The sequence below is a fragment of the Xylocopa sonorina genome, chromosome 3, assembly GCF_050948175.1.
Source record: "Xylocopa sonorina isolate GNS202 chromosome 3, iyXylSono1_principal, whole genome shotgun sequence".
Classification (NCBI taxonomy): domain Eukaryota; kingdom Metazoa; phylum Arthropoda; class Insecta; order Hymenoptera; family Apidae; genus Xylocopa; species Xylocopa sonorina.
Window position 1 is genome coordinate 15,933,616 of NC_135195.1, and position 22,338 is coordinate 15,955,953.

General features: G+C 51.9%; 2 protein-coding genes across 2 annotated transcripts in view; one reads left to right on the plus strand and one right to left on the minus strand.

Annotated features, from left to right (window-relative positions):
* Nucleotides 1-4,714, plus strand: part of LOC143433504 (uncharacterized) — a 218,376-nt gene extending 213,662 nt beyond the window's left edge. Inside the window, exon 4 of the mRNA XM_076910844.1 lies at nt 843-4,714. Coding sequence (XP_076766959.1) covers nt 843-4,628 — 3,786 coding nt within the window. The 3' untranslated portion in view covers nt 4,629-4,714. The remainder of the gene's footprint in view (nt 1-842) is intronic.
* Mob2 (MOB kinase activator 2) overlaps nt 1-22,338 on the minus strand; it is a 146,987-nt gene that overhangs the window by 19,903 nt on the left and 104,746 nt on the right. The window lies entirely within an intron of this gene.

The following is a 22,338-nucleotide window of genomic DNA, read 5'->3' on the forward strand; positions in this document are numbered from 1 at the left end:
CTAATTCTCGCAACGCTCCGTTGACGACGTTCGGCCATGACACACAACGCTCTTTTTGCGGATTTCACGGTTTTTTTCTCGGTCCCCGTGTTTGCCCGTTCTTCCGAGACATTTTCGATCGAACGATGTTAATTGTTACGATTTATTGCGATCCGCTCGACGCGCGAGAACGCGCGAGGGTTATTTTCGGTGTCCGCCTCGAGGCGAACGTTCCCAAAACGTGGCAAAAGTTAGCGAGAACCAAGCGAAATGGATGGGTATTTACGGCTTCTACTTTGTTTCGATCCGAGCGCGATCGAACGATTTCACGAAAATCGTATCGAGCGCGCGATAAATTACGACAGAGCCCGTGTTCCCCAGAGTTCCGACGAGCGTGCGCCTGGAACTGTTTTTCTGTAAACACGATATCGAACGTTAAGCGTGGAATTTTAAGAGGAAGCGAAACGATTTCCGCCGCCGTGCGTGTGCCACGTACCAGGCCCGCGATCTCTCTAATACGTTTTACCGCTTTTATGGATCTAAGACCGGAGGGGAACAATCGTTACACGTTGCTAGAAGACGTAATTTTCGTGTTCGCTATCTTTATACGGGTGCGAGAGATTACAATTAGATCGAGAAAGTGCATTAATCATTTTAATCTCTCTCGATCCTCTCTCTCTCTAATTGAAATTTATTACGCGCGAAGAAATATTTCAAATCCAATTTAATATCCGCGAATGAAACGCGAAAGTGTTGAAATCTGACGCTTCGATTATTCGTTGTAATTATTAGAAATCTGTGTTGAGAAGAATTTCCCGATTACAGCGATAAAAATAACGAAACGGTGACTTTTTGTTGTCCAGGACTCGCAGAACGGCCCGGTGCTGGACCGATGGAGCATCTGCTCTCCTGAAGAGGAGCCGCTGGTACTGCAGCAGTTCCTCAGGTTCGCCGAGACGCGTCCGTTCGTGCAGCAGTTGCTGCTGGCCGCCGGGACGCCGGGTACGGATGCTATGTCACCAAGCAGACGACCTTCGCCGCCGACGATGCCACTAGCACACCTACCACCGCCGTTGCACCTGCTCCATTGCGGCCTCCCGCCTCCAGGCTCGAGGCTGCCGCCACCCTTGCCACCGCCGCCCCCGCCACCCTCAGTGTCCCATCCCTCGATGTCTCCAACGGCCCAGAAACACTACTCGACCGCGTCCAGCGGGAACTCGATCGTGACGAGTAGCGCGAACTCGCCGCCAAGGAGCCTCGACTCCCATCTAACCGTGTCGCCGCTCAACAGACTGCAGAGCATGCAACCGTTCGACTTCCGGAAGCTGGGCACCCTTGGGCTGCCCGCGTTCCCACCGCTACCACCGCCGCCGCCAGCTGAACAGCTGCTGCAGAACAGAAAATCCATGAGGAACCCGCAGAGCCCGCACAGTCCGCCTCACCACTCGAGCAGCAACCAGCTACAGAGGCATCACATGCCCCCAGTGGCTCCAGTGTCCTCCTCAGCGCTCAATTTTGGTCATCCGTTGTCAGTCGCGGTGTCCTCGGGAGCTCTGCCGCCTAGTTTCCCTGCCCACTTCCCTCCACCGCCTATGGGCAAGTCTTCTGGTTCGATTACGAGCATGACAGCGCCCATGGACGTGCACAGCGGCGGCGAGAAGAGCAGCGAGTTCGGCTCTGAAGAGGACGAAGAGGACGACGAGAATTCGGACAGCGCGCTGAACCTCAGCAGGCGCGACGCAGCGTCGAAACACGTCGCGGATCATCGACACCATCCGCCGCTACCTCTTCAAGCAACACCGTTAGGAAGGCCACCGGGTATACCCGGTAGAAAACCGCACTCGCCTGGGAAACGACCTGGTAGCCAATGGGGCGCGTCCGCTAATATCCCTCCCAACCTTGGAACACCGTTTATTAATCCCACCACTGGGAAGAAGAGGGTCCAGTGCAACGTTTGTCTGAAGACCTTCTGCGACAAGGGCGCGTTGAAGATTCACTTCAGCGCGGTGCATCTGCGCGAGATGCACCAGTGCACGGTGAAGGGGTGCAGCATGATGTTCAGCTCGAGGCGATCGCGTAACAGACACAGCGCGAACCCTAATCCCAAGTTGCACTCCCCTCATCTGCGGCGGAAGATCTCGCCGCACGATGGACGATCGTCGATGGCGCACGCGTTGGTGCTGCCACCGCAAGTGGGCCTGCCAGTCCCTGCCACGGGGTTGAATCACCTCCCGTTCGGATCGTTTCCGTTGCTGACGCCACCGCCTGACCTTCGATCGCCAGCTTCGTTGTGTGGTTTGGATTTCAAACACCTGGACCTTCAATCCGCGCCGAGTCAGGGCAGATCGAGCTACGATGAAGCGCTGCAGCAGAGGATGAGCGCGAACGCGTGCATCTCGACGTCCAGCGCGTTGACCACCGCGAGCGTCGCGATGACCACCGCAGCGGAGACGCCTAATACCACCATGGCGGCTAGAGGATCGTTCTCCAGCAACAGCGTGGTCGACACTGTCTCGCCGTCCACGCAAGCGTCCACCGCTGCTGCGGAGGGTGAAGACGAGGACGACGACGACGACGGTGGTATCGTCGTCGTCGCGGAGGACGACGCCAGCAATCTGCCTTCTAGATTACCTCTGCGATCCGGCGAAGAGGACGACGAGCAACCAGCTGACTTTAGCCTGGCGAAGAAACCGAAGTTGTACTTTGGCGATCCTGGTGACGAAGATCTGGTCAGCAACGCGGACAGCAACGAGGACAACGACTCGATGGGCACGATCGACCAGCAAAGCTACTCCGTGAACCAGCACTCGATCAACTCGATGTCCTCGCACAGCAGAGGCGTGCGGAAGAGGAAGTCGCAACATCCGACGCGTTGCGCGGTTCTAACCGAGGTGCACTCCTCGTCGACAGACGGCGACTCGTCGAACGACGAGGACAGAGTGCAGAGACGTTGCCTGTCCGAGGGGACGGGACTCTCGTCGATGCACGACTTCCAGAGCCAACCTGAGGATATGTCGATGTCCAGATTGGAGGCTGTGGAACGGAAACCCTCGCCAGGTTCACCGAAGAACCCCAGTTTCAACGATCAAGAGTCGAGCTCCCGGTCGCCGGAAGCGTGCAACAGAGACGGAACCGTAGCGGCGAGCGCTGGTAGACGCGACACGATGTCCTCGCAAGAGAACGCGGAGGACCTACCTCAGGACGAGCCGCGGGATCTGAGCTCGAGAGCGAGCAGCGTGAAGTCGCCCAAGAGGCAGATCACCCCTGAACCAAAGACGTCCCACGAGTCGACGGAAGCGAACATCGCCGCCACGATCGTCCAGAACGATCCGTGCCCCTCTGAAGCGGCTGAGGATCGACGGAAGAGCGAGAGCGAGGAGGCAGCGGCGAGGGACGAGGAAACATCGGCGAGAGCCGCGTCGAAGAAGTCGTCGGAGAACGAGCCGCGTGAGAAGTCGAAGGAAGATGAGAACCAGGAGGAGGATGATGACGATGAGGATGAGCCGATGGAGGAGGTCGATGATGATGATGATGATGATGAGGAGGTGAACGCGGCGCTGCGCAATCAAGAAGGTGAGCGTCCCGATGATCCCTCCCGTGCCCCGAGCTCGGTCGACAGCCGTCCGACGACAGCCGACGACCTCTCCCACGACTCCTCGACCAACACTTTGCGTCAACTCGAGTCCTTGTCGCAGGGTCGCGCGATGCAGTACACCGGGATGCAGCGGGCGGGTTCGAGGTCTGGCCGCGGCTCTACCAGCCCCGTCAGCCTCACAACGCACCAGGAGATCACCATGGACAATTCCTCACGTGGCTCTCGTTCATCCAGCGCCTCACCCTCCACAGCGGCCATGGATACGGACAATAGCCTGATCACCTATGCCCGTTACGAGAACGGCGGCTTCGTCAGTACCCAGGAGGTACCTCTGGACCGGGAGAATCCCCGTCGCTGCACTGCCTGCGGCAAGGTGTTCCAGAACCATTTCGGTGTCAAGACTCACTATCAAAACGTCCATCTGAAGCTGATGCACCGTTGCAGCGTGGACGGGTGCAACGCGGCGTTCCCCTCGAAACGATCTCGCGACAGACACTCGGCTAACCTGAACCTCCATCGAAAACTCCTCTCCACCTCGTCGAGCCCACCCCTCTCGTCCAGTTTGCCGCCAAGCTTGTCGCCAAGGGTCGAGGACACGCAGATCAATCCGTTGCTGCACAACGAGTTCCTAGCGAGATTGTACGCGGACGCTGGCATCGGTGCGCTTGGCGCGTACCCGTTGACCCCTGGACTTCCGTCAGCCGTCGACCTCGCCGCGAGGATACCACCGCCGCACCCTCTTCTACTGCCGCCTCACCTTGGAGCCACGTTCTCGGGTCTGACCTCGTTCGCGTCGCACCTGGCTGGCCTGAACGGACTCACCCATCAGCATCTGAACCATCTGACGAGGATGTCGCAGGAGCAAGGGAACAGGCACCCGTCCGGCTCGGGCTCGCCCATGTCCTCGCCTGGTTCCGAGGAGAGGAAGGAAGAGGCCAGGTGCACGATCCCCGGCTGCGACAGGGTGTTCGGCTCCAGAGCGGTCAGAGACGCCCACTCGAAGGACCCGCAGGCCCATCGCGACTTACCGGTTCTGTCGACCAGCGGCTCGTGACCGATCCCCTTCCGCGGCCACGACTACTATCCACTGCTGTGATGCCAAAACTCCGATCGACGGACGATCTCGGGTGGAACCGGTCAGCGGAAGCGTCGACGCTTCGGATACGTGCAATATCGGGCGCTGGGGACCTCCCGCGGGGAACGTCGACTTGGTGGTTCAACGAGGACGAAGTTGAGGAGGCAGCAGCCCCGGGTGATTCGAGTCGACCGGTTTTCGTCCAGCAATCTTGCCAGTGGCGACGTCATCTACAGAGCAGAGCGGTGATCGGTCAGCTTGAACCGCGCGAACGCAAGGTGCTCCAATCTAGTCAATTCGGAAACCATCGGCCACGCCGCTGGAGTTGGAAATTCGTCCACGCCTGGCCGCGTGAATCACGTGTGCGCATGGCCACCACGAGCACCGACGCGATGTCGCCTCTCGAGGTCCGTGGACGAGCGAGACGTCGCGATCGAGAGAGGTGGTCGTCGCGACGCGAGTCGACGCCAGCTTCGTTCGGCTTCGCGAGGGTGCCACGTGTCACGGAGCGGCGGGAGGAGAAGCTGGTCGATCGAGGAGCATTCGCGTTTCGTTCGCCGCCATCTTGGCGAACCGTGTCGATCTCCGTTGATGCGTTAATCTGTCATCGATTAATCGTAGGGGCGGCTGAACGAGGCGGAACGGGTGTCGAGGTTGGGGCGAGAGATGGAGCGACGACTGGAATGATCGAACGCGCCCTCGTTTCGGTCTTCCAGCCTGATTTTATCATCGTTGTGATAAACGTAACGTTTAGTATAAATATGCCACTTATTTAATCAGTAATCAATTACTACTGCTGTATATATAAACATAGTACCTTTTTTCGATGTATCGCGTAATTAATCAATTAAGCTACTTCGACGCGACCGATGCGACGCGATGAGGGAGGGGTGGAACACTCGCTGGAACGGAGATGATGACGATAGTTTTGTATTGGCGAACCGATCCGGGCTGGGGTATCGCGTTGACTTCGTGGCTTTTGAATTCTGATTACGCGTTCACTGACGAGCGGATCGATCTTCCGTTTCATCCGTTTTTTGGAAAAACTCTTGCAATCATTGTACCACTTCTGAACGCGAGCGTAGAACTGTCTAAATTGTACAAATCGAGTCGTAGAACGTATCAACGAGTTCTAACAAAAATTCTTACCCTATTCTTCCCAACGCACGATCCTTTTTTGTTTCGTTTGCACGCTCGAAACGATCTTCGACGACACGGTGGACTTCGAGAGCGTGTACACCAGAGCGTCGTCAGTAAACGCGTTAACCAGCGAAACGAAGGGTAGAAAAGAGTAGAAGAGGGGTCCGACGGGATCGTCGAGGCGAGCAACGCCAAGGGGGGGGGCACCGATCGACCACTGAATCAAAGCTGACGGACGTCGTCTCGCGCTAGATAAATGAGAATAGATAGATTTTATTTATTGTTTCCTAGGGATCCTACACGACAACACACGCTGTACCAGCGGCCAGTAGCGGGCACTGCCGCGGAGACTTCCTTTTCATAAATCATCGGACGATCTCGTGTCGTTCGATCGTAGCCGATCGTCGATCGATCGTGAACGAAAGAAAAGAAAAAAGCTACGCGCACACACACACACACAAAGAGAGAGAGTGAGACAAACACACGTACGAAAGGCTTGAAAGAAAAAAAAAATAGAAGATGAAAGAAAAACGAGAAATGCTTCTTTCGAACGTTTCGAGCGACGATCGATCGATCGTTTCCTTTTCTTTTTCCTCGGTTGTACATACGTTGTATACCCTTGTTTTCCATTGTTCGAGGCACGCGCGACCAGCATCCGCGTGCTGGCTAAAATGGCCGCGAGACGGAAGAGCGAGCGGACAGGGCCGGTAAACAGGTTCTTTTTTTTGTACTCGCGTCTGCGCCCGACGATTTCCTTTTTTTCCACCCGTTTGTTTCCCGGCTGAGAACGGCGGCGCGGACACGGGACAATCGGGAACGACTATTGAGAGTAAACGATGGCAGCTCGCGACACCACGACGAATCCAGCTAACTAATTATCCAATCGTAAGGGCGAACCAGAATTTACAATTGTAATTATGTATAAACGGAATGCTATATGATGTATGATATTATAGATCGATTATAAAGAACACTCATCATTATGAAAATAAATACCTATCGAAATTAGTCGAGACTCTGTATCTACGTACCGTGTTACCCTTGGCACCTGTTTTCGAACGGCCTAATGGACGTGGATAAATAAATCCGGCTCCTATTCAAGCTGATACGTTGCAGCGATTCGAATATTCCGCTGTTCCGACGGAATCCTATGTTTTCGCGAGCATGAACGTTCCACGGTTCCCTTCTGATGGCGTTCCAAATAAATCTCGTTCCATCCGATCGATCGTGGAAACCTTTGAAACCTGCACGCTGTCGATACGAATAAAATTTTTGCAGAACCGCGTAACAAAGAGCCATTGATTTTCGATAAACGATTGTAAATTGAAATAAAGATATAAAAAGAAAGATAGTAAAATAAGGAAGAACTAATCGACGAGGTCCAGAGAGTCGCGATCTGAAGTGACTCGCTGCGAGCGGTCGAGCAGTTCGCCGGTCGTTAAACTCGAGGGACCGGGTTCCCGCGTGGCAGGTCGCTTTGCGTTCGACGCAAAAGGCAGCGGAGAAAAACGAAAAACCCGGCGACCCCGCCTACGACCTCGGAACGCTCGACCTCGTTTTCTGCGAAAGAAATCCTCTCGAAACGAGGGACGCCGGCTCGTTTATCAGGGATCTCGCGGGCGTGCACGCGCACGCCTACCAATCCTCGTGCCGCGAACCAACGTACACCTTCGAGAGGAACGAGAAGAAGAGGAAGAGGAGGAGAAAGAAGAGGGGCCAAAAGGTGGAAGATCGCTGGAATCTCGAGCGACCTTTCCGTTCTCGAATTCCTGCCGCGAACGAAAAATAAATCCACTGACAACGAACCCTGGTAATTAACAGGCCACTCTGTCAGGGGTGCGACTGTTCTTGTCACACTTCAAGCGAAAGTATCGCGATATTCGCATTAATTAACAATCGAAACACTCTGCAAACTCTTGTCCTATCGTATCGTCCACTATAAAATGACTTGAGTCATTCCTGGTCACTGATGAACCAACCATCAATAGTTAATGACAAATAATCAATGATACAGGGTTAGAAATTAAGGGTTGATCGAATATTTTTACATAGTTGGCGAGGTTTGTCGAACGTTCGCCATTATTTATGGGGGATCTGATAGAAGTGTCCTGGCTAGGTCCACTGCGGCGAGGTTGATGGCGGTGGGAAAAGGGGGATGGTTAATTGGGCCTGCAAGTGGGCCAGAGGTGGCACGGGATGGTTTCGTGCGTTGCGCCTCGCCACCGGCCCTTTAATCGGCCAGACAGATTAGATTAGCACCTTCGATTCCGTGGAGCCGTTTAACGTACGAGCTGGCCGTTTAATAACGGGTACGCGCGAAATCGAATCGTTCGGTTCGAGGACTCGCGTAGATCAGTCGTGATTAGAAACGGGGTGGGTACCAGAGGAGGGAAAACGTTGGTGATGAACGCGTGGTGAACGAAGTCAGGAATGAAATCTTGCTGCTATAGACTTCAAATATCTTTGACTCAAACTAGACAGATGTAAAAACAATCCTGTTCAATCTTCATTTACAAAACCACGTTGGAAGTAAGTAACAGTAAAAGTCTTAGTGTTCTGATCAGTAAAGAACATTTCTATGTTCCACCTTCTCTTTGTATCAGTCTCATCGACAGTTAACGATCTTATAAATCCACCACGCTCGAACAAAAAGCAGAGATCGACATTGTCAGAGGAAGCAAATGATGAAAGTGTAACCTGTGGCATCTAAAACTATAATTAGTACGCCCTATAACCCACAGCGTCTACGATCAATCACACCCCCCAACATCTCACCCCTGCACGATTCGTCCAACATTCTTAAGAATATACAAACGAACAACCATCGACTCAAAGATTCCGTATCAATCGAATCCAACCGCCTCGACGATCCTTTTCTCTCCACAAGCGTCGCGCGCAGCACGTGGAAGCCGCAGAATCCAGTCTGTGCTCGTAAAAACAAAAGGCTGGCCGCGAACGCGCGAGATAAATGGATCCAGCGTGGCTGCGAGGCCACGAGAGCGGCGTCGGGAACGCGTACCCTGCTCGCACTCCTGCTGGACGTACTCGCTGCCGCCTCTCGAAGCCGCGCGCGACAGGTGCAGCGTGGGAGGACGAGGGAAAGGGCCGAGACGAGGACGAGGAGGGCAGTCGACGAGGCGACAAAAACGAGAAAATCGGTGGCAAGAGCGTGAAGGCGGTCTCTCTGGTGCACGCTGGCTCGCCCATCGTTCCCCGCGCACCCCCGTCGACGACCATCCCTCTCGACGCGTTCGCCAATGCGCTACGCCGCGCGCCGGAAGCGACGATGGATCTTGCGGATTCGACGCTTCTCCGCGCGATCCTCGCACCCTGAAATGTACGCGTTCGTTCGTGTACGTATATTAATTTGCTTTTTTAATTGACAATTTCTTCTGGTTCGTTTAAAAAGGTTTTCAGTGCACAGAAGGAATAGTTTTGTTGGCACGAGAGGCGAACGTGCTGGATTATTGTTCACTTTTAATGCACCAGGTCTGGTTACTGGCGAGATCGCTCGAATGGTCGAGGCGTAGCAGCGTTTTTTTTGCCAGAGCCCTTAATGATCGGGTAATTTAAATTGCACTCGGCTAAGGATAGCATTATTGCCGCTGAAAACTCGATCGTCCCTCGATCGATTATTGCCTCGATGAATACTCTAATGGACTTTTAGTCGCGGTTACGTTCATTTACATTCGCAGTAATTGTTTCGCAAAAATCGCCGTTTCTTATCGTCGATCCCCGATACCGCGACGCGATAGAATCTTCAGATATTACTCTCGATGCGCGGCAATAATCACTTAATTACAGACACAGAAGTATTGGACGAGAAAATTGACGGGCGTGTAATAAACGAAACGTATACGGGGGATTATATATTTTTAAATGCAAACAATTTCCTCCGTTACGTTAACCGCATCTTGTTGCTCGTGCCTCGACAATTATCCTCCACTCGTTACTCGTATCCGGATGAAACAAAGTACAGTAATCGTTCCGCATCAATCTATAAAGTACAAAAAGTTAAATAAATTCGCTGGCAACGTTGACCCTTAATTTTCGGTAATCTCGGTATAATTACCCGTGGCGAATTTCGGATAACGAATTTCATCCGCTCCCGGGAGCGAGCGAGAGGAATTGATGGACGATCGTTTGGTAGCCGCGCACGGACCACGCTCGAGCGATAAAGGAGCGAGAATGAACGCGAGTCGACGAGACGGGGAGCAGGAAAACGGGACGAACCCGCGGGAAGATTGAAGAGGCGAGCGGTGATCGGCAATGACAAGTGTGCGGAGGGGCCCGTTTAAGGGGCCGTTTACCAAATTCTGCCCCGAGGTAACGGCGGCGGCGCTTCTCGTTTCGGGTGTAATAAATTACCAGCCTTCGAAGCGCGCGCATTCGCGAAAATTACCCTTCAATTATAACCCCATCGTGCGATCCGCGATAACGACAAAGTTATAACGAGTTATCCGAGTTCACGCAACAAGGACGTGTCCATCGAAGCCTGTCACTTTTTCCTCGACGAAGGGAGCGAGCGTCGGTTCTCGTTGTGTGCTCAACGGCCGTGTCACGGCACCTGCGAACAGTCGATCGTTATCGACGAGGCGGATTAGCCGTTTTCTTCGATCCCTTGGTGGTTTCCGTTCTAATTAAACTCGAAGAATACGCGAGGTTGCGGCAACCCCTCTCCTCGTAACATCGTCGTTCTCCACAGCGCCTCGTCTGAACCGTGTTAAACGAGGCTTAATGTTAACGAGGGTCGTCCAAGTTAGTTAGGAATTGTTAATTACGAATACGAGGCAAGGTTACGCTGGTCGTTTTTAACCGGGCAGAAATATAATAATTACTTCCTCCGGTGATTTCCATTTAATCGTCGGGGTTGGTACGAGTTAGTCGAAATCAGTTACGTAATCGAGAAATCAGGTTCCATTATAAAAATCAGTGGCAATTATTATGTACCGTATACACGGATAATCAAGCTTCTTAACTGTAGTGAAATATAGTCGACTGAATTCGGACCACCAACAGAGGGGTCCTCTGAAATCTTCTCTCGGACACGATCTCGATCATTTATAGAATATTCATGCGTTGAGCCAAATGATCAAATTCAACCTGCAAAAATCTCGATTACTTTGTCATCTCTCGCGAGCAAACGTCTAAAATTCTAATCGTAGAGAACCAAATCGAACGAGATCGACGTGCGTTAAGTCGAAAGATCGACTCGAACCTGCAAAAATCTCGATTTCTTTGTCTCCTCTCGCGAGCAACTGTCTACAATTCTAATCGCGAAGAATCAAATCTAGCGAGATCGACAAAGACTGCATCGCCCAATCGAAGACACACGATATACGCCTGGTGGCTAATCGGCGCGGTGCAAGCAGGTACCTGGGTGCGCGGCGTGCAGAGGCTCGCTCTAAATACACGTTAGAAGCGTGACCGGTCGGTCGTTTAATCAGACGCCGCAGGCGAGCTTCCATGTCGAACCGTGAATATCGCCCTGTCGTATCTACGCGGAGATAAAAATCGACACGGTAATTTCGGCGTCGTGCACATGTCGCGTCCCATCCGGCCTCTCCGCCTAGCGGACTGGCGCGCCACAGCTCGCAGGATCCACGAGCGGCGCAACCCCTTATCGCCCCTACGGGATCTCCATCGATCCGCGCCTCCTCGATCCAGGCTGCCGTTGCGCCTCTAATCGTCGCCGTTACTAAAGATCGTCGCTTCTGACATTGAACGACGAGTTCTGAATTTAATAACGGGAAGCTGATTCTTTTCTTTAATCACTTTTCATGCGCTTCGAAGTTTCCATTGATCGTTTATATATTATATTATCCTGTAAATTGAAGTGTAGGAATTTTTTTACGTTTAGTTGTTGATATGTCTTTGAGATCGCGTGTTAAGTCGAATTTCAAAGGATAGAGAGAGAGTATACTTCCATTGTGGTATCGCAGTGGAAGGAATCGTTTATCTGGTAAAATGTCCAACGCGTTTCTACGCTGCGAGAGTGTTGAAACGTCGAACGAACGACCTTAAACCGACGTCCCTCGCCGCACGGTCCTTTAGCGACAGGAAATCGAGTTCCTGCCGTCTCGTAAGAAATTTCCATATTCCCACGACGACTCCTTTCGACGGTAATCAGGTTCCGGCGAGGAAATTAAAGCGAGCGAGAGGTCCCAGCTCGTTTTCCAGGATATAGGCACGAGCATTCTCCGCTCAGACGAAAATGGGTGGAGAACGTGCGAAATCGGTGGCGACAGGCGGTCCCCGCGGAAGGCGCGTCTTCATTCTCGTAATGAGGCAGTTTTAATACCGTCCGGAACGAGCCTAACGGTCATTAATGGTAACAGTCTTGCCCACCTTTATCGTTATTACGCGATCGTTAACACGTTCGCGCGCAGGCATATACGGGGTGTCTCGTTTGCGTCACGCTGGACGATCGTTACCGCGTCCCTCGTATGAAATCGACGTTAAAACGACAAACATCGTGTTTCCTTTGCGAGCTGCGTCTTCAGTTCCGTTTGTACTGCGAACGATCGAAAAAGTGGATCCATTAGAGAACGCTCGATAAAATTTCTCCATCACTTTCTCGACGATCGCTTCGAGGCTCGTAGACGCGAGAAAAGGAAGCGTTACAGTTCTCGGATGCAGGCTGTTCCACGAGAACTTGTTACATTTTTGCGACGTTTATTGGAAATCTATTCATACGCCTAGGAAACTGTAGACATAGTAACGCGGGGCGTGTGCAGACGCAAAATGATGAATAATTACTTGCAGAGTGGCTAGATTTAACCGTGAATTAGACGTCAGCGGCGAGGGTTCTATTCTTAGTAGTGGTCTAGAGCCGATGTGAACGCATCTTGACACGCTTAACGAAAGAACAGTCGTAGTGTTCGAACGATCAGCTGCTTGATACGATATGCAAATTTAACGACGGTCACGACGACGTCGATACGAAAATAGTGTGATTCCGTGGTGAAAAACCCGTCGAATGGGTTTAAATCACCTCGCGTCGCCGTCGATTAAATGACATCCTGTGTAATTAGGGGGTCGTAAAGAACGGGCCCCGGCTCGCAATTAGTCGGACCGTTATGGGGACCACCTTATCTAGCCACTTCGGATTAACTGCTGCTAAAATTCAACTTTGTTCACCGGCGTTATTTCGCGGGCAACTTCCATTTATGACAAATTTCCACGGAGCAAAAAATCGTTATTACCGCCGCGTAGGTTGTAATTACGGTGGACAGAGATTTTTATAATTCAGAGGAAGCATTCGAGCATCGGGGAGGAGATAATTGCCGCGGCTACTAAAACGAGGAACGCGAAATAATATTAATAATAATAACGCAGCTTCGTTTTCGCGAAACATCCAGCGCATAAGGAAGCGACTAATTATATGAATCTCTCTCGCAAAATATTGCTGGGAATTTCAAGAACCGATCAGTGAACCCAGCCAAAAGCACTCGTCAACGAAATATATCCATTCCTACTGTCATACACGAACTAATCTGCAATCATTACGAAACGTCGACGAACGAACGCTACGCGGTACCATACTTCCGGTACCAACGATCGTCCACGCAGCGCCACGATCAAATCAAGCGGTACCAAGACCAGCGCGAGGTTCCGTTCGCCAACTCTGGCGTTCTCCAACGGTCCACGTGCGTGCTAGGCTGACCAAGGGGCCGACTAAAGAAACGAAAACGAGGGCAGACATAAATCGACACTAAATTCGGAATTAATTCGCGATCGAAGTGCGCCACGGTCAGATTAAGCGGTACCAAGTCCAGCGCGAGGTTCCGTTCGCCAACTCTGGCGTTCTCCAACGGTCCACGTGCGTGCCAGGCTGACCAAGGGGCCGACCAAAGAAACGAAAACGAGGGCAGACATAAATCGACACTAAATTCGGAATTAATTCGCGATCGAAGTGCGCCTCGGTTAGATTGCAGCAATCTTGGGTGGAACGGCCGTGGGGCTCGGGTATTACGCCCGCGGAAGGAATATCCGGCCGGATGGCCGGGATTTTCGCTGGCAAATTAAAAGGCGGCCGGCACGATGTTTACCGACGAACGACGTGGCGCGTACGAAGATTGAAACGGACCGCTTGACGAGAGAAACTCACTTGTAAATCAATTTATAGGTTGACGGGCGGCTCGCGCGCGCTCGCCCCGCTCCCGCCTTATTAAAATTCGAGGCACGGGCTTGATTTTAACGATCGGGGATAACCGAGCGATGCGCCGCGGACCGGGGGTACAGGCGCTGATGAAATAGTGGTATTTGTTTTAAGGAGGCACCCGCGAACAAGTGTGATGGTAATAATTGCCCTGGCGGGGCGAGGGTTCCGGTCAGCCGGACGTTTAAATCGAATCCGCCTGGAACGGGACGATCGTTCAATTTCGACTCCTTCTTTTTCGTTTACTCTCTGACAGGCTTGTCGAGTAACGTCCCACGCGTCTCAATGCACTCTTCTTCAGGAAATAACAGACTTTCTAAGCGTCCAATATTCCAGCGAGATCTATTTCTGCTTTACAGGCATTAAATTTCGCGAATAGAAAAAATTTTGCTTCTCGAAGACAGCACGATAAATTATGAAGATTCGCGAGACTGGAGATTGAAAAAGCAAGGCGATGAAACGTGGATGAATTTGTGTATTGTACTATTTCTGCTTTCTTCACGTTGTCGTATCGTTACGAACTCTCTCAAGCATGGTCCACTGTCTTATAAAGGAGAATCGTCAAAGTGGACGACACTGCGGTCGAGATTCGAGCAAAATCTCGGAGAATCGTTGGTCAACCGCAGAGCTTTTCCGGTGCGACCTGCGCGTCAGCTGGAGTGACACTGCACGCGATGCGTCCAGCCATCTGGCACCAATGACTTGTCAGGCCGATTTAATTAGCATCCTCGTTTCCTCGATAACGAAGGCGACACAATGGAAGAAACTGTCCTTACTCAAGAGTACAATTCGAGTTACAGAGAGACAGTTTGAGGTGAGAGAAGAGAAAAGGTGGGGTAGCAATTTCGTTATGGGACGCACTGTGTGCAACGCGACAATCTCACCGCTCGACCATCGATCTTGGGGACGCGATTTTCGCTTCTTTTGCGACGGGATCGGTTAAAGACACGCGATTCCTTTGGGCCAGGTTCGTTCACCGGACTGTCCTTTGTTGGAGAACCTGGGACCAGCGATTTTTACGCTTCATTGTTGACACATTCGACGATCCTACCGTTTACTCTTTTTTCGATGCACGGGTTTTTGTCTGTCGTGGGAATTTACGAAAAATGAATCACTGCTTGGTGATGGAAAAGGATGTACGATATTCTGTACCACTCGTGCATTGCCAATAAGATTTCATGTTTCGTGTTACGCGTGGCTTACAGACAGCCCAGTGTGCCACCACACCAAGACGGAAAGGTAATAAAGCTGTCCGTGTTCGATCTCAGATCATAATTGACGAGAAGAAGCATAAGGTTACGTACCATTCGCGAAATTGAAGAAAAATATATACGTCGAGGGACCCGTATTATTTGATCGAAAACCTGCTCCCTACCCTGAACGGGTTTACCAAGGCACCTGCTAGGAATCATTAACGAACAATCACCGTATCGATCATCCAAACCAAGATGACCGTGATTTCATTCCCAAGCCTGAAGACGAAAACAAGATACACGATCCACTGCCTCGTTCCTTCCAATTAATTGCTTTTAATCGTATCCATTAACCACGCAGCACATTTCGCTTTTCTCGAACCTCCAAAAACTCTCTTCCACCTAGTACTTCTCAACCAAAAGAATCGACTAACCAAAATTACTCAACTCAAACTGTCTCACAGAATAGAATGAACGTTAGTACTATCGTACACCATAAAATCAGAGAAGATCAATCAACCACCATTCATTAACCCCTCGAAACTATTTTCGCAACGCGGTACGATCGAACGGATTTCGATTCGAGGCAGAGTCGCGACGAAAAAGCGAGGAGGGCGGTCACGTTTAACCGTGGAGGGAAATCCCGATGGATAGGCATCGTGCGACAGGACGTAATCATAAGCGTGCGCGTGTGCGCGTGGCAGTTTCGCGTGCAGAAAGCGGCCGATCGTGGCCAGGCGATAGCCGGCCCGTTATCCGCAACAGCAACAAATTGGGCCTCCATAATCGCGCTAATGCATCAACCGCGGCGGGCACGGGTGTGACGGTAAAATTGCCGGCGGAGTCCTCTCGCGAAAAGGGTCGATGGTATCGCGGCTGGCTTAAGTACGCGCGAACCATTGTACTCGCTAATCGGACACAGACGGCGGCGCAAAGTGCCCGGGCATTTTTGCGCGGAAGCTGTAATCAACGCGCAATACGGTTCCACGGTGAATTAATGGCCGTTCGAGCGGCGACCGCCTCGCTGTTGGCTGTGCGCGCGGCTCTCGCGACTTCTTCGTCGATCGAGAATAAAAAGTAAGTCCTCGCGGCGCGTTAATAGCTTCCTCGGTTCTTGTCGAAGAAACATTGCTCTACGAACATCCCTGGCAAAGTTCAATTCAATTTTACACCAGCGTTATCTTGCTTTGGATTTTCGAACGAAGCAGTCGTCGCGCGAGTTTAATTGAGTCTGTCAACCCCCAAGAAGACGCGAAACGCGTTCGTTCCTGCGAGAAACGAACCCCATAGGACTCTGATCGCGTCTCTCCATTTCTTGCGCGGTAAAACGCATCTCCGCGTCTCTCACGATCCGCAGACTCGAGATTAGAAAACTGCCTCCGCGGTATTAAACCAAGGGCGAAGAACCAGAGTCGGTTGCAACTCACGGAGAGAGCAGCTGCGACTCGAATGTTGGAATATCACGCGAGAGAAACAGCGGGTCCACTGGCGGAAGCGAGACAGAGGGGGTGGAGACGAGGAAACAGAGTCGGTACACCAGGGCGAGAGACAACGACCCGCCACTCAGTGGCTCGTAAAAAGTACGGAATGTCACTGAATGACGGGTACGCGGGTCCATCGTAAGTAATTCTTCGGCAATTACATAATTACTCGCGTTTAGCGGCCGCGCGTTAGCCAGCACGCTCGTGGCTGGTCGTTACGATATTTACTACTATATAATGGCTGCCCCTGCGGACGGTGGAACGGTTCGACCGAGCGTCCAGGGCTTCGAGGCGTCCTCGAGACGGCGGGCTCGTTCCCACCGGTCAGAGGGACAGATGGGTATGGTACCTGGCGAATCTTTCCGCACGAAATCGTGCGCGAACTTTTCGAGGGGTAATCGCTTCGACGCAGGTTACGCGCGTCTGTTTTGAACTCTTTTTCGCGTATAATTGCAATTGAGATGACTGCAGAGTCTTCTGTATCGACGAACCTGTAGATTGCAAAATTAGAACCGAAGCGCGTTTCTTCGCGTTCGATTATTGCTAAAAGAAGATGAAATGGAAGAAAACGAGTGGGACTCATCAGACTCTGTTTTAAACGAGAATGAGAAATTGTGAATATCGATGTCCCTCTAGTGAAAAGAATGTTGATGGGTCGCCATAGAATGCGAGATGACTGCGCTATTATCTGTATCAACAAACCTGTAGATTGCAAAATTAGAACTGAAGCGTGTTTCTTCGCGTTCGATTATTGCTAGAAGAAGATGAAATGGAAGAAAACGAGTGGGACTCATCAGACTCTGCCTTAGACGAGAATGAGAAATTGTGAATATCGATGTCCCTCTAGTGAAAAGAATGTTGATGGGTCGCCATAGAATGCGAGATGACTGCGCTATCATCTGTATCAACAAACCTGTAGATTGCAAAATTAGAACTGAAGCGCGTTTCTTCGCGTTCGATTATTGCTAAAAGAGGATGAAATGGAAGAAAACGAGTGGGACTCATCAAACTCTGTTTTAAACGAGAATGAGAAATTGTGAATATCAATGTCCCTCTAGTGAAAAGAATGTTGATGGGTCGCCATAGAATGCGAGATGACTGCGCTATCATCTGTATCAACAAACCTGTAGATTGCTAAAAGAGGATGAAATGGAAGAAAACGAGTGGAACTCATCAGACTCTGCCTTAGACGAGAGTGAAAAATTTTGAATATCGATGTCCTTCTAGCGACAAAAGTGTCGAAGGACCGCCATAGAACGATTTGAAAACCATAGCGGTAGGTTTCAGTGGACGCGTATTTTTGATGCACACTGTTCTAAGTCCGCGACGCAGCGACGTATCGCGGTTTCCTCCTGATAATTGCCGGGTTCGATGTCGGCCGCGGTGATCCTGCGCGTTGATTTACGCGCGCGCCATCGTTCGCGCGATTGATAGGGGAAGATCCTAGATTTCGCGCGGTGGGACGTGGTTCGTCCGAGCCGAAGGACGTGGCGGGTTACCAGGGAATTGATGTAGCGTTACCAACACCGCGACGGCCGTAATGGATGTAGTGTTGCTGGTGGTGGCGCGATAAGCCGCCGAGAATGGATGCACTTTTCACGCGTGTAGCTTTCGCTCACGGCGATCCGGCCTCGCGAGCCGTTGCAGGTGGTTTCCTTGTAATCGTGCCCACTTTTCTTGCGACCGGGCGTAGAGGCCTGCTTTGTGCCCGCGCGCGAGCCTAATGAAACGGGGACCGTGCGCGCCGCGCCGCTTAATAAACCGCCGCGTTCCTTTTTCGTGTTATTCGGCGCTGGTATTTATTTACGGCTAATTAATGGCTCCCCGCTCGCTGGTTTACGAGCACCTCCGCGATTATTGATCGTAATTGATTGGCTCGAGGATACGTCTAGCGCGTTGCTATGAAATAGGACTAGTTGAGAGCGAAGGTTCAGCTGGTTGAGTAAGTGTATCGTATCGTTTAAAAGTCGTTAGATAATCGAGGAAAGTGTATCGTGGCAATGCGTTTAATCGAAACGTTCAAATTGCGCGTGCAAGTATTTTCGATGGAGATAAAGAGTATCGTTCGAACGAGCGGATGAAGAAATCGACGAGTAACGAGACAAGGGACACGGTTATCGACCAAGATTGTGACCAAGAAAGTGGTAGCGCGTTTGGTAATTTCAGTAATTCCGCGGTCTGCTCCGTGGGCAGTTCGAACGGAAGAATTCGTGGCGCAGAGCACATCCTGGTCCCGCGAGCGCACGCGAGATCCTCGATTAGTATAATAATTCGAATGGTTACAGCCGTCATTCCCACCGTTCCGCTCTCTCCCTCTCGAGGCCGTCCGCTCTCGAACTCTGTACCGAATTCCGAAACGAGAGAACGCGTCGGTACAGCCGGCCCTCCCCTTTGCCAGGCTCGAACCTGGAGGCAGAAAATGGCGGGCAGAGGCAACCGTGGAACCCTTCTAACGACGACCGTTGTACACGCGGACAGCAGGTAAACACGACGAAGGAGCCGTGGCTCGCAGAAGGAAACGAGTCGGACGCGGAGGAACACGCGTGACCTGTATTTAAGGTATCTGGCTCGGTCTCGACCGAAGGAACCAGGCTTCCACGCTTCTTTCAGCCCTATTTGCAAACCTTCCGCCACCTTTTTGTTTGTCTCTGACTCCTTCTCCCTCCTCCTCTTCCATACGATTTCGATAGTTCTCGTCCCGTCGTCGATGCCACTCGAGGTCCTCCTGCGTTGCACGCGAACGTGAGAACCCCGAGTCCTTCCTACTCCTCGCATGCAAACTTGTGTAACCATCTCGAACCGATAGTTCACTGGTAACCAAGAAGAAATCTCTGTAAAACAGCTTCATCAAAAATCCTGTCTCGTTGACAAAATAATTACGCTCACCTCGAATGAAGAAGACCGCGATATCAGGTATGGATACGATACACAAAACCAACCAAGAGAAGGGTTAAAAACAACTGGCAACCAGTCCCAGGGAACGCATCAAGCGTCTCGATCAGCGCATCCCCTCAATATTTATTGCGCCTACCTCTAGACTCTGACCCCGCGTGCGGTCCCGCGTACCAACCCCCAGAGAGGCCCTGAGGACTCCTCGTCGCCGATAGGCGCGCAGCTCCGATCCCAATTCGATACGGGCGTCGCGAGGAAAGGCGTGGAGAGCTCTGGTATCGGTGATCGGTAATAAATCCCGCGTGAAATTGCCGGTCAACCCCTGGGTCTCGACCTCGACGCTCGAGGAGCGGGCCAGGGTTGCGATGCTGTTGGTACGCCTCGCGCGAACGGCCAATGGAAGAGGGAGAAGGCGAGGGACGCTCGCTCGCGCGCGACTCCAGCGCTCAAAAGCAAACAACAATAATAATTATTTCGATTGGAAGGCCAGGTAATATCTGTAATGGGCCGTTCTACTCGAGTGACCTGTCGGCCGCGGTGGAATTAATGGCAGCCGAGATTTCGCGCGGAAACGATCCGGGGGAGGAAACGGCGCGGATATCCCGTGGGTCCCGGGGCTGCCAGCGGTGTCTGCGCCGCGGCGATCGTGGCTCACCACCGTCCTCCACCTGACTTGTTACGCTGTTTATGGCGGCCCGTGAACGTTACCCGGGGAACTCGTAATCGTATTTCTACGTGTACGCTCGCGGAGCTGCGTACCCCGAGCTGGGGGCTCCGCTGCTAAGCCGCCTCGCGACGTCGATCGAGCCGCTCGATGCCGGCTCTGAGATGTTGCCAGTATACCCCCGCATCCTGGTGTGCTCGATCGTGAAAACGATCGCGGTGCCGTTTCGCCTCGGTCGTTGGTTTATGTGCTCTGGCGGAGAGCGCGCGATCGCGCACTCGGCTCGTTCGTTCGCCAGCCCTCTCGCCGGATTTCGCACCGTGTAATCACTCGAATAACAGAGAGCGAATAGTTTTTGTATACGGGCTGGTCGGCGAAAGAAATGGCGACCGCTCGCCAAAGAGAAATTCCACGCCCCGCAGTTAAACCCTGCGCCGCGCGCGTCGCTCGGGAGAAGCGTCAATTAATAGAGGCTAAACACGAAACGGGTGAAACTGTTTCACGCGGCGCAAAAGGAGCATCGGGTCCCATGGGAAAAGAAGGCGTAAGAGGGAGGAGGAGTGTAGCGAGGTGGGATACATTTCCATGCAACCGAGTGGCACGCAGCCCTTCCTCGAGGGCACGACATGGGACGAAACATTGTACGAAAGCTCGCTAAGCTCGTGTGCACGCGTGATTTTCACTCGCGTGTGGAGCATCGCACGCTACGCGATGTATTTTCCAGTTGAAATGGAACCGAGGTCCCTCTGGATGGACGCTCGAAGCGTGCGTCTTGTTCTTGCACGATCTAAGCGTTTGTTAGCTGTAAAATGTGCGCTTCCTGGTGGGATTTAAAAATTATTAGACACGCGAGAAGAAGGAATTCAGGTATCTGTAAGTAAACCTTGAATTGTTTAAGAAAGTAACGAGAAGGGACCATGGCAAAATGTAAAATGTAAATAAATAGTTTCTTTTCGTACTGAATTTTATCCTCTTTTCCAATTACTTTTGGAAATAACCACCCCTGAGTGGAACGCGTGAGAAAATAGGAAAGGTAGGGAAAGTGGGTTGGACGAGTGCCACCTGGCGATGGGTTTTCCACGGTTAGAGACCATCGTTAATGACAGATGCAACGGAGGATGCCACGGAGACTTTGTTCAAGGGGCAGGATTCGGCGCTAATTAAAAATCAGCTCGCAGAATGCATCACGGTTGGCACTTTGGTCGCAAGAAAACAACGCCCCTCCCAGCGTCCAATTTGACACTTCATCATTCGTCGAGCACGCGGAACCCTGTCATTAAAACGAGATTAGCTCCGTTTTGAAATTATAATAGAGCTGCCACCCATTCGCGCGTCTTTTAACCGCAACGATGCTTCAAAGCGCTAAATCGCCTGTTAACTTTCCACCTTTCGAAAAAAGCTATCGAACGACGCGATGATAGTCGTTTTCGCGTAGCGATCTTTGGAGTTCGTTCGAAATTTCCACAAGTGCCGTTCTCAAGTCGCGTTTCGAGGTTGGCTGGGTACCACGGCAAGACGATGCAACGTCGCGAGTATTCAGCCAAATCCGGCGAAAAGGAACGAGGGTGGCGGCTCGTGGCATAGCGCGTTCTGCATTTGCGCATACGTAAGTGCCTCTTTTCGAGCACGCAGGAGCACGTCCAGCTCAGCGAGGATTTATGTCACGCTTAGGCACCGTCCACTGCCCGAAACACCGTTCACGCTACTTCGAAACATCCTCGAAACGCCCTTAAAATGACGCCTCTGAGCCCCTCCTGTCGCGCCTCTGATGCTTCGCATTTCTGATGTACACGACTACTCTCTCTCTCTCTCTTATGATTACACATTCCTGTTATTCGAGTCGAAACAGAAAAAAAGACAGACACTTTTCCCTAAAATCAATCGAGAACACGAATTGTAACTCATAATCTGAAGGGCTAATCGATGCGAAACAACACTTGACCCCTAAAAAACATTCCAGCCTCCACACGAAGTATCTATCGAATCCGATCTCTTCCACAGAATCCTCTCTCTTAGTTCGCATCCAACAAGTCCAGAAAGACTGAACTATAACCACGCCAGCGTTGTCCATTCGCTTGGTATTCACCAGTGACCATCGTTACCACCGTCCGAAAACCCACCCCCTGGTCTTCGTGAGAGGTGACTGAAGGTAGACACG